Consider the following 12,917-nt stretch of genomic DNA (forward strand, 5'->3'; position numbering starts at 1 on the left):
GATTTGAAAATTTTGGAATTTGGGAAAGATAGAGAAGAACAGCGTAAAAGAAGGAGAGAGGGGAAAGTACTCAAAGTTACTTCTGATTTTGAATAGCAATAAAATTGGCTATGATATACCAATTAACAAATAAAAACTTAAAGTTGGGTTATAGGGTGTCAATATCTAAAATTAGGGCTTTTTTATGCCAATTTTTTTTAGGAATTTTTACCTCCTATAGCAATGGTTGATACCTTATTTATTTTAAATAAATACCCTTTTAAAAAATTATATTCCATAGCTACCTTTTGATTTTTATAGCCAAATATTTATTTATGGTTACCTCCTCCCCTTAAGCCCTAAAATACTCTTAGTATTATTTTTCTCTCTCATTCTTTCAGATTTTTCTCCACTCTCTCTCTCAACGCCAGTCTTTCTCCATAAATACAACCACTAACAACACAGGAAAAAAAAATTCAGATAATACGAGTTGTCTGGGAAAAACGAACCAGAAATCACAGGGGTATTTTCTTTTCCAAGGTGTCCACGAATGTGCTTTTGAGTATTAGACTGAAGGAGGCAATCGTACTCCTTTTGCACAGTATCATCAAGCCCACAGTACACCTCAACCCACTTTTTCCTCTGTTCTTCGATTCCAACAAACCTCAAATTTTCCAACTCCTTTCTACGATAAACCATTTTCTCTTCTCCTCCTTTGAAAATAAGGAATTTCTTTGGTTTTTGCGCCATATTTTGAGAGTTTCGAGTCAGAATCGCGGCCCTCTTCACGAGACGACATTAGGGTTGTTCTTGAACAAAGACGACGGAGTTTGGGGTTGAGCAACTTGAAGAGTCTGTTACCTTTTTTTCATTGTATTTCAATGTATCTCGTTGTATTCTATGTATTTCATTGTATTCACTGTCTTTTTTTCATTGTATTTCAATGTATCCCGCTGTATTCTATGTATTTCATTGTATCCACTGTCTCGCTATATGCCATGAATGTATTCATATTTTTTTTAATTAATATAATTTATGTATTCAGATGTATTATATAATTTCTCTGAAGATTGCTATGTTTTTGGGGTATTTTCGCTTGAGAATCTTTTTTATAATCGGAAATACGAATTTTGTGTGTTATAATTGAGTTTGTTGAGTTATATTAGGAGTCTATTATGTTAATTGATACATTTTCCGTTTAAAAACAGTGTAATCCCCTGTTTCACGCCGTGAATACAGTCGAATACAATAATATGTCCAGCAGTAATCCCATGTTTCACGCCATGAATACAGTCGAATACACTCGAATACAACAACTGATTAGCTGGACTTTCCTAATTCACGCCTATTTTTGCTATTGTATTCATGAATACAGTAGCTTAAATACATCTAATACATCTTATAACAACAGAAAATGTATCTACAATCCGTAATATAGCAAATGGTATCTATAGATAGCTAATTACCACTAAAAGATAGTGCTACATGAAAATTTCTCAATTTTTTTAATAGGTTGTTACACCATGCCATTTTTTCTTATTTGATTATGTATGAACATTAAAGGTTCTATGAGTATAATTAGCCCCATAACTTAGTGGCCTAACTCACTTAATGGGATTCTGGTAATCAATAATCGGGCTTAAAGGCGTGTGTCGCAATTCTTATCGGCCCATATTGGTGTACAAAATTCACAATTCTGTTTTTACAATTAAGGCGTAACGGCTAGTTTTCATACTCTTTTTTTCAATTTATATGAAGGTATTTGACTAGATACCGAGTTTAAGAAAGAAAGAGAAGAAAAAAGATTTCTAAAACTTGTTGTCTAAAACAAGTCATAGATATTTCTGTGGCTATGAATCATATCATTAAAGGTATAATGGTACGTTTTAAGTTAAATTATTTTTAAATATAAAAAAGTGTCATTCTTTTTAGCATTACTAAAAATGAGAGAATATCACATAAACTGGACAGAGGAAGTCCTTTCAATGCTGTAACATTATTAGGAAAGAAAGCATGAAAGTTGAACAAACTGTCCAAAGATAAATGAAGATTGATTCAATGGAGAAATCAAATGTTACACAAATCAAGCTTAATTATGACACAACATACCCAATTCCCATCAAATTCGATCCTATGATGGGAAGCACTAGTGGCGAACTCAGAATACCAATTAATACAGTGGGCATTTTAATTTGTTGACATAATAATACACAGATGGTGCATGTAAACTTAAAGGTTCACAAAGTCTTAGGCCTGCACAGTTTGCAGCTTGGGCAACTTCTCTTCTTTAGCTGCTGCACATGCATTTTCATGCAAACTTGATACCAATTTACTAAGCTTCAGAATGTCAATTTTCTGTTCTTCAGTTAGTTCTGGAAGCTTCTTATTATCTTCCAAGATTATAACATGATTTTGTAGCTCAGGAAGATTCTGCTCCTTAAGGATGTGCTTCTCTTTCTTGTTGTATATCACATACAGCACAATTTGGAGAATACCAAAGATGAATCCTAATATGTTTGGAGCCTATAAAACATAAAAGGAAAAGGTTGTCGTAAGAACACATATGCAAGTAATTAATTAAAGAAATGGTATATATGATGAGCTTGAAAATAGAACTTACAGCAATGTTAATGTCTTTAAGTAGAAGACCATAGAAGAACCACATTACAGCACTTAATGTGAGAAACACTGATAGGAGTAATGGCATGTATTCCACACTCTTTGTTTTTATAACTTTTCTCTGCATGAATGATCAATCAAAATGAGCTCAATCTTCGTGTAAAGAATTTTTAGGCTCTTATGCTATGTTGAATCTTAAAAATTGAGATTCAAAACTAATTTTCAAACTTACCACTATGCATAATGGCGCGACAAACACGCATAAGGAGAAAACGAGGCAAACCCATCCAACCACTTGGCCACGAGCGACACCTTTGAACAGAAACTGAGCAATGAGGATAATTGCACCAAATCCACCAACCACTGTTAAAAGAAGCATCTTCACTGTTTGGATCTGCATTTATAAGAATGTGACAATTATTTATATTCTTTCTTCATATTAAGAGGGACATAATTAAAGAAAGAGAAAATATATAACTCTTGAAAAACTTACCCTGGCTTTCTTTGGTGCGTAGAAAAGGTAAAAGCCAACGTAGATAGTTTCAATGAAGACTCCAAAGGAGTTTATAGTGATGAGAAGGGTCGTATTGGTCTTGAGAAATGCATAATATATCCAAAGCATGGAACTGAATAGAGCAATCACATACGGAATTGATTGATACCCTTCTGTTGATTTCTTCTTGTAAATTTTGTAAAAAGTAGGCCTACAAGTGAACAAGTATGCAATTAATTAAATGGCTTTAACTCTAGTAAAAACATGTCGTATAAAGTGGGTATAAGAATTAATATGGGCAACAGATAACTTACAATGGAGAGAGAAAAACAATAAACGAAACAATATTTCCTGCAAGATAAAAAATTTAAGGGGTCAACAAAAGAAATTCTTGATAAAATAATGATTAACTGAAGAGATAAAATTCCCACAAATATTCATGCAATGATTAAATTTTGTACGCTAATGATTGAGGATACGTCAGTACGATGAAATGATTAATTGACACTTCCACTAAGATATTGTATGGATTTGTCTATAAGTTAAGTCATAATATAATTGTTATTGGCCCACTGTTGACCAATATCTATTTCCTGACTATTGCTGTGGAAATTAAAAGGAAGAAACAATAAGAAGCGAGAATGCCACGATTAAAGGTGTCAAAATTAGCCTAGAAAAAAAATGACTCTGCCCAACCCGTCTACTGTTGAACTCAATCCATCTAGATTCAACTCATTTTAATTCATCTAAAGTTAAATTGATTTTTAGCCCAAATTGATTCATGAGTAACTTTGACAAAGTAACTTAATTAAAAATATTTTTTTTATTTGATATGTGATCATAACAAAAAGAAAAAATATCGTATTTAATAATTAAACGATTCATAAGAAAATAACATATTAGTTAAAGTTTGATAAGAGTTGGGGGGGGGGGGGGGGAGGAGGTTAGACTATACCCTAAGTTTTAGCCTATCTTAACCTAGCACATCTCAGATCAAGTGGCTCGTGGGCGGGTCAATGACCCATCATTTATTGACTCAACCCATTTAGACCCGTCCAAAATCGACCCAACCGACCCATTTGACACCCTAGACTCTATCATAAGATCCTACAAAGGAACAAGAAAAAGTGATTTACCAAGGACCCCAAAAGCAAATGCCCAGTGACCAGAAATAGCCATCTCTTTGTTTTTACTTGAAAATTCCTCTCTTTGCTAATCTCTCACTCACAAACAATTGCAAGACTTGCTATTTTGATTGACAATGAAATGAAGAGTGCTTAGTTCACATATTTATATAGCAACACTAGAAGTATACAATATTAGTCTTAGAGTTCTCCATTTTGTATGTATTTTTTTTTTCAGTTAGTGCTCTATTTGGTTTAATTCAATTTCTATGTACAAAACAACGCACCTTTTGATCAGTTAACCTTTTTAGTATATGATGGGTTCGATATAAACATATTGCCCTTTTGTTATGTCATCGTCCTATCCATTGTGCACTAAAGCGTCCACCTCAAGCACTAGAATTTTGAAAGGGGTTTAATTTGTTTCTCATTTATTTTTGTATATTAATGTGCTCCTAATCAGCAAAAAATCAATCAACAAATAACGGAGGAGCCTATAAATGTTTGCCAGTTGGCATCAACAATAGATATGCATTCTGGCTCTAATATATTGGTAATAAAAATTATCAATTTGGTAGAGTGGCTGATGAATGCCATCGGATATGCTTTGATTATATAGGCTTATCTCGTCTGGATGGGTTTGTGTCATTTACCTATCTCTGTATCTGTATAATGACATGAAATCGTGCAAGTTTCTTGTTGCTACCAATTTTCAATGTTAACGGCTTAACGCTAATGATATGTTAAGGCGGATTCAGGTTGCAGCAACAAATTGATCTGAAACCAATACTTTCGACACAGAGCATATATTTATATGTGAAATCTAATTAATTTGCAATAAATAGTAGATATGAACCATAATACTAAAATTCAATGGGTTCAATGCAAAGAATCTTAAAAGTTAAACACGTATGCTTTTCTATTTACGGGTTCGGGATTCAGTGCTTCACTAAAGACTACGTCAAGGTTTCGTGAGATTGTTCTCTTTGATGACCACTTAACATATTATATTAGTATAACTTGAAATATATTTCCATGTCGTTGTTAATCAAATATTTCGCTTCAAGTTGTTACTATTAGTTCATATATGATATTCAGAAATTCTCAGTTTCTGTTAGTGTTGCGGAATATCGTGGGTTAACTAGCACACAATCACACACAAAGCAAATAGAGAAGAAAAATCAACACAAGGATTTAACGAGGTTCGGCTAGGCCTAATCCTCGGGGCAAAAGCAAAGAGAGTTTTCCACTATGAATGAGAAGAAAAGCACCATACAATCTTTATAATCCCCAACTACAACCCCTATATATAGAGCCCAAAAGGTCCCAAACATATATGAGAAAGGTTTCCCAATTTGACAAGGACTATAGGTTTTCCTTTCCCAAATCTATTAGGACAATGGGTTTTCCTAAACCTATAGGGACTATGAGTTTCCTAAAAATACAAGGAATTAATTCAAGCCACAAATAACAAATCTTCCCCTTGGCTTGAATTCCCTTCATCAACAGGAACACGTCTACCTTGCCCTCAGCCATCGCAAGGGCTCTATTGAGTACTGCACACATCAATCAAGTCTAGGCAATACCTAACTTGTTAAGAGACTCAATCTCTTTAGCCATAGCACTAATCCGTCGATTTGGTTCTATACTCGGAATAGCTTCTGGATAGCTATAACACTCAAATGCATCAACAGTCTCTGCAACTGCCAAAGCAAATCCCACTGGATTCGTATATCCAAGAAGATTCCCATCAACTATGTTTGCAAACCTTTGCGGTCGGTTGATCACTCTCTTCTCTCTGCCTGTTGCAATGCTATATGGTTGTTGTTGCACAGGTGCATCAACATTATCGTCTTGATCAATATTTTGCCCCTCTTCCACTTCCTCTACTTTAGAACTACTGGGCTGAGATAATGGAGATTCAATTTCTAGCTCTATGCGGTCACTGACACCACGATCTGTTTCTGCTATTGCCTTCTCCCTCTGACTGTCCAGTGAGGCAGATTCATTGAATGTTACATCCCTACCGATAATTAGCCCTGGAGTCTTTTGATCTATGCACCACAACCTATAACCTTTCACTCCAGTTGCATACCCTAAAAATATGCACTTCTTTTCCCTCGGCTCAAGTTTTCCATCCCTCACATGAGCATAAGCAGGACAACCAAATATCCGTAACTTTGAATAATCAGCAGGCGAACAGGACCATACCTCAAAAGGAGTTTTGAACTCAATAGCTGTGGATGGAGATCTATGTGATGACCCAAAAGGTCATCACTTATTTTAAATCAAATTCTATGTTTCCGAGGCCTTGAAAACCTCATTTACAGTCACCTCGATTTGCATGCGCAGTCCGGGCGCGTAGCCGGAAAGCTTGAATATGAAAATCTATGAAAAATGGTAAAACTTTGCTTATAAAATGAGTTATTTTGACTTCGGTCAACGTTTTGGGTAAACGGATCCGGACCCATGATTTGATGGTCCCGGAGGGTCCGTAGAAAAATATGGGACATGGGCGTATGCCCGGAATCGAATTCCGAGGTTCCAAGCCCGAGAAATGAATTTTTGAAAGAAATTGTTTTTTGAAATTGTTTAAGGAGATTTGAAATGAAATTTGATTAGAACATGTTAGTATTGGGCCCGTATTTTGGTTCTGGCGCCCGGTACAGGTCTTATATATGATTTAAGATGTTTCTGTGAAATTTGGTAAAAAATGGACGTCGTTTGACGTGATTCGGACCTAAATTGCTAAAGTTGATGTTTTATGAAGTTAGAGAAAAAAATTCCTTGATTTTGAGATTTAATTCGTTGTTATTGAGGTTATTTTGGCAATTTGATCACACGGATAAGTTCGTATGATGTTGTTGAGTTAGTACGTATGTTTGGTTAGGAGCCCCGAGGGCTCGGGTGTGTTTCGGATGTGATTCGGGAAGTTTTGAACTTAATGAAAAGTTGCAGATTTTCTGCTACAGGTGCTCAGGCCTGTTGTTCATCGCGATCGCGTAGTCACTCTCGCGATCGCGTAAGGTAAATGGGGACAGGGGTGGATTTGTCCATCGCGAACGCGAAGCCACAGTCGCGAATGCGGAGCTTTGGGGGATTGCTCATTGCGAACGCGACCTGTGTGACGCGAACACGTAGTGTTAATTGGAGGGGGCTGGGATTTTGGTCTTTCTTCTACGCGAACGCGTACGTGTGTCCGCGAACGCGAAGATCAGGGGTTCAACCCTTCGCGAACGCGTGGAAGAACTCGCGATCGCATAAGTCCACTTACTGGCAGCCATCGCGATCGCGACAGTATTCTCGCGAACGCAATGAACACTGTCGCCTAGCACTTAAAACAGTAGCTAAAACGGGATTTGTTCAAAATTTCATAACTTCTTCATCTCAACTCCAAATTGGGCGATTTTTGAAAGAGGATTTCACCACAAATTCATAGGTATGTAATCTTAGACTCATTTTCTTCAATTTTCATTAACACCCATTATTTTTTTTAGGCCTAAATCATGTGAATAAGGGTAGAAAATTAGGGATTTGATTAAAGTTAGGGCTTTTTGATTAATTGTGATTTAGACCTCGTTTTGGGGTCGAATTCCGAAAATAATTATATATTCGGGCTCGTGGGTGAATGGGTGATCAGGTTTTGGTTCGAACCTCGTGTTTTGACCAAGCGGGCCCAGGGTCAATTTTTGGATTTTTGGGAAGAATGGTTAGAAAGCTATAATTAAGCATTGGACTTGACTTGTTTAGCATTTATTGATGTTATTAAGTCGATCATGTCTAGATATAATTGATTTGGAGCCAAATTCAAAAGGAAAAGCGGTGTTTTAGGCTTGAGTTGGCTGTGGAAGTTCGAGGTAAGTGTTTGGTCTAACCTTAGCTTGAGGGATTAGGAGTTGAGTCCTATTTTCTATGTGGTAATTGTTGAGTACGACGTATAGGCATGGTGACGAGTATCTATACGTTGGTGTCTAGCATGCTCGTGGGTCTTATATTGTGATTTTCATGACTTCGTTGTATCTTCCATGTCTTGGTGATGGTTTCTACATGTTGTGTAAAGTTTGTGGAAGGAATTGTGACCTATGAACATTTAAGGAGCGTTGGCATTGTGTAACAAATTGTGAAAGTGTAAGTGATAATTGAATCTCTAGAGCATTGGCTCGAGTTACGAAGTGAATTGTGAAGTAAAAGTGAGAAAGAAAAGAAGTTATTATGTTGACACCCTTGCCGGGCTATTGTTGATTTATTGGTTATCTCCCTTGCCGGGATGTTGATATTACTGATGTTATTTCCTTGCCGGGACTTATTTGTTGAATTGTTGCTCCCTTCCCGGGGTCTTTACTACAATTTCATTTATTCCCTTACCCTATTGCTTGTGATTGTTGTTTGGGTAAGGAGGAGTGTTAAAGCACGAAGGGTGATGCCGTGCCGCACGATGTACCATTCCGTGCCTATTATATTGATTTCATGGTGAGGAAAGAGTGTAAAGCACGAAGGGTGATGCCGTGCCGCACGATGTACCATTCCGTGCCTATTATATTGATTCTTATGGTGAGGACGAGAGTAAAAGCACGAAGGGTGATGTCGTGCACTTCTCCTTGATTTCCCTGACCCTTGCTGATAATTGAGTTACGTTGTCATTTACGTTTATTTACTGATTTTCTGTTGTTACTTGACTTTATTTCGAGGTTATAGATTCCCTTACCATATTTGCCTTGTGATTGTTGTTTGGGTGAGGAAGAGCGTAAAGCACGAAGGGTGATGCCGTGTATTGTTTTGGTGAGAGAGAGTAAAAGCACGAAGGGTGATGTCGTGCACTTGTCTTTGATTTCCTAATTTTTATTGATAACTTTGTTACGGTTTCTCTACACTAAATTGCTGGCTTCCTGTTGATACTTGTTGTACCCCGCAACATGATTTCCCCTTCCTATTTTCATTTAAACGGTGGTAATCCTCATATTTATGTGTTGCTCTTCTGTTACTATTCGGTGTTTCCCGCAGCATGTTTTCCCCCTTCAATACTTGACTGTATATGACTGGTTCTTTCTGTACTTCTTTTCTGCTGTATATAGTTAAATTGCACAGGTTTATTTGGTAGTCTGGTCCTAGCCTCGTTACTACTTCGCCGAGGTTAGGCTAGGCACTTACCAGCACATGGGGTCGCTTGTGCTGATACTACACTCTGCACTCTTTTGTGCAGACCCCAGTGTTGTAGACTTCGGACCGCAGTGGGATTGCTGATTCTTGCTCATCAGGCGACCCGAGGTAGTCCTGCAGGCGTCCGCAGGCCTTGGCGTCTCCTTCCACCTACTATCCCTGTTTCTTTTCTTACATTTCAAGAGACAGTGTTGTATATATTTCTTTCAGACCTTTAATTGTAGTATTCTTAGACCGTCTGTTAAACTGTGACACCAGTCCTGGGTAGTCGAGACTCAAACAGTTAAATTGGATTCATGTTCAGCTAGCTTATTGCTTTTTCTTCCGCTTATGTTAAATTCCGCTGTTTAAATGTTATCATTTCGCAATTGTTAATGAATATAAAATGGGTAAAAAGGTAAATTGTTCACATAATTGGCTTGCCTAGCTCACATTAGTAGGCGCCATCACGATTTCCGAGGGTGAAAAATTCGGGTCGTGACAATCTATTGACCAAATAACAAGCTGTATTGATTGCTTCAGCCCAAAAATCTTTGCTAACACATGAGTGTGAAAGCATGCTTCGTGCCCTATCACAAAGTGTTCTATTCATACATTCTGCAACACCATTTTGTTGTATTGTTCCGACACAAGTGCGGTGTCTCACTATGCCCTCCCTGCTGCAGAAATTATCGAACTCGGAATTGCAAAATTCCAACCCATTGTCAGTTCGAAGACGCTTAACTTTTCTTTCCGTTTACCTCTCAACCATAGTCTTCCAATTAACAAATGTCGAAAATGCCTCATCTTTTGTTTTCAGAAATTACACCCACACCATCCTTGAGTAATCATCAACCAAAGTCATAAAATACCTAGCACCACTCTTGGAGGGAACTCTGTTTGGACCCCACAAGTCAGAGTGTATATAATCTAACTTGTCTCTGGTCTTGTGCTCGGCTTTCTTGATGAACTTTACCCTTGTCTATTTACCAAACATACAATGCTCACAAAAACTTAAAACTTGATTTTTGTACCCATTCAGTAAATTCTGCTTACTCAAAAAAGACAATCCATTATCACTCATATGGCCAAGTCGCAAGTACCACAACTGAGATTGATTCAGATCACTTTTCCTAGAAGCTACAGCAGCTTCCCCTTCAACTACACTGGCCTGAAGATGATACAATTTATAATGTAGTTTACCCTTCATGAGTACCATGAAGCCTTTACACACTTTAAGTATTCCATTCTCGGAGTGAAATTTATTCCCTTGATCATCTAAAGTCGAAAGAGAAATCAAATTTCTCTTTATCCGAGGAACATGCCAACACTCAATATTTCTGATAATTCCGTCGAACATTCTCAATTTGATGTTACCAACCCCCTCTACTGGTAATGGATTATCATCTCCCATATAGACAGTCCTACTCATTTGTTTGTAAGTTGCAAACTAATTCTTGTCTGGACACATGTGGAAAGTAGCACCAGAATCAAGAACCCAAGAATTTTGCCCATGACTAGAACTCACAGCACAAACTTCCCCTACATAGTCGCTATCATCAAAATTATTGCCAGTGTCAACAATATTTGCCGAATTATCCATTTTCTGCTTCCCTCTTTTCTCCTTTAGCTTAGGACAATCTCTCTTATAGTGACCTTGCTCCCCGCACTCATAACAGTGTTGCTTCCTTGCTCTAGACTTTGATCTTACGGTTGACTTTTTCTGTTAAAGTCCTTTTGTTGTGTTCTTCCTCTAATCATAAGACCCTCGCCCTCAATTCTGCTGTCTGGAAAGCTCTTTTTCAACTCTTTAGATTTTAGTGCATTACTAACATCTTCTAGTGAAATGTTGTCTTTCCCATATAGCAGTGTATTGGCAAAAGTATCATAAGACTGTGGTAAAGTACATAACACAATCAAGGCCTGATCCTCGCTCTCAGTTTTGATATCCACATTCTTTAGGACCATTATAATTGGATTAAACTCATCAAGGTGAGTTTTAACAGGTATACATTCGTTCATACGGAGATTGTATAACCTCTTTTTCAGGTAGAGGCGGTTTATCAGCAATTTCTTAGAATACAGATCTTCCAGCTTCTTCCATGCCGTTGCTGCAGAAGTTTCTTCAGCAATTTCCCGAGGAACGCTATCTGTAACACTCATGAAGATCGCACTCAAAGCCCTCTCCTTCAGGTCTTCCTTCTTTGTCTCTTTCATATCTTCAGGAAAATCCTCATCAATTGCTTTCCATAATCCTTGTAACACCAGGGACGATTTCATCCTAATCTTCCATAGACTGAAACTAGAACCTCCGTCAAATTTCTCTACTTCGTACTTTGTTGAAGATGATGAAGACATCTTAATCCTAGATTATATGGAGAAACCCGAACCTTGCTCTGATACCAATTTTTGCGGAATATCGTGGGTTAACTAGCACACAATCACACACAAAGCAAATAGAGAAGAAAAATCAACACAGGGATTTAACGAGGTTCGGCTAGGCCTAATCCTCGGGGTAAAAGCAAAGAGAGTTTTCCAGTATGAATAGAAGAAAAACACCATACAATCTTTAGAATCCCCAACTACAACCCCTATATAGAGATCTCAAAAGGTCCCAAACATATATGAGAAAGGTTTCCCAATTTGACAAGGACTATAGGTTTTCCTTTCCCAAATCTATTAGGACAATGGGTTTTCCTAAACCTATAGGAACTATGAATTTCTTAAAAATACAAGGAATTAATTCAAGCCACAAATAACAATTAGATTCTAAGTGATATTTGAGGGCGAAAGATAAAAGTGGTTATAAGTTTGGAACAAGTAAACAAAGTGCCCCAATTATGTGCAATAAATAAAGAATATTTTCTATGGAATGCCCAAACTCGTGTATAATCTTGTTGGCTTTTCCTTTTGGATTTTCCATTTTCTTTGTCGCTTGGATAAGATCCATTTCTTTTTCCCTTAAAAAATAGAACAAGGAAAACCTTGGTAGACAATAAGCGGACGAACCTTTAGGACTTTTGTGGGTACAGTATTCCAAATTTCAGCAGCCACTACATGCCTTTGAATTCAATTATTTCCGTTCTCAATTATTGAAATTGAACCCAAGATAGTTGCTCTTAAAATTTTATCCTTGATCCCAAAATACAATAAATTATTGTTATCATTTTGGGATTCTCTTTTCCTTTTTCTTGTACAGATTGGGACAAAATCAATTGGGAATTATCACGAGAGAGAAAAGGCAAACACAATTATCTGAAATAAAGTTGGTTCTACCATAGAAGCTGGCACTACTTTGGGCATTCAAGCACTACACTTGGTATTATAATATTATTCAAAATACGATTGAACCAAGAAAGTATTATTCTATCTATGTACCTATCCTTTGCGTGATTTTTATTCTCTGTAGAAAAGGTTACATAAATTATTTTAGTGTTTATAAAGTAGTAATAAAACAGTTTATCATTTCTTTTACTTTTGCAGGGATGGGAAAGAAGTATTACTTTCAAATGATTTAGTCCTATTCAGATAATTAGTCATTAAATGAGGAAAAATTCTGTATGTGG

At 36.9% G+C, this 12,917-nt stretch overlaps 1 protein-coding gene across 1 annotated transcript; it reads right to left on the reverse strand.

Annotated features, from left to right (window-relative positions):
- On the reverse strand, window positions 1,996-4,371 carry LOC109232327 (bidirectional sugar transporter SWEET11-like). Its single transcript, XM_019398059.1, has 6 exons — window positions 4,228-4,371; window positions 3,406-3,442; window positions 3,092-3,302; window positions 2,831-2,992; window positions 2,600-2,719; window positions 1,996-2,502 (listed from the first exon to the last, which is right to left on the reverse strand). Exons 1-6 carry the CDS (start codon window positions 4,268-4,270, stop codon window positions 2,227-2,229), a joined length of 849 nt encoding a protein of 282 aa, XP_019253604.1. The 5' UTR covers window positions 4,271-4,371; the 3' UTR covers window positions 1,996-2,226.

Source organism: Nicotiana attenuata, chromosome 9 (genome assembly GCF_001879085.1).
Source record: "Nicotiana attenuata strain UT chromosome 9, NIATTr2, whole genome shotgun sequence".
NCBI lineage: Eukaryota > Viridiplantae > Streptophyta > Magnoliopsida > Solanales > Solanaceae > Nicotiana > Nicotiana attenuata.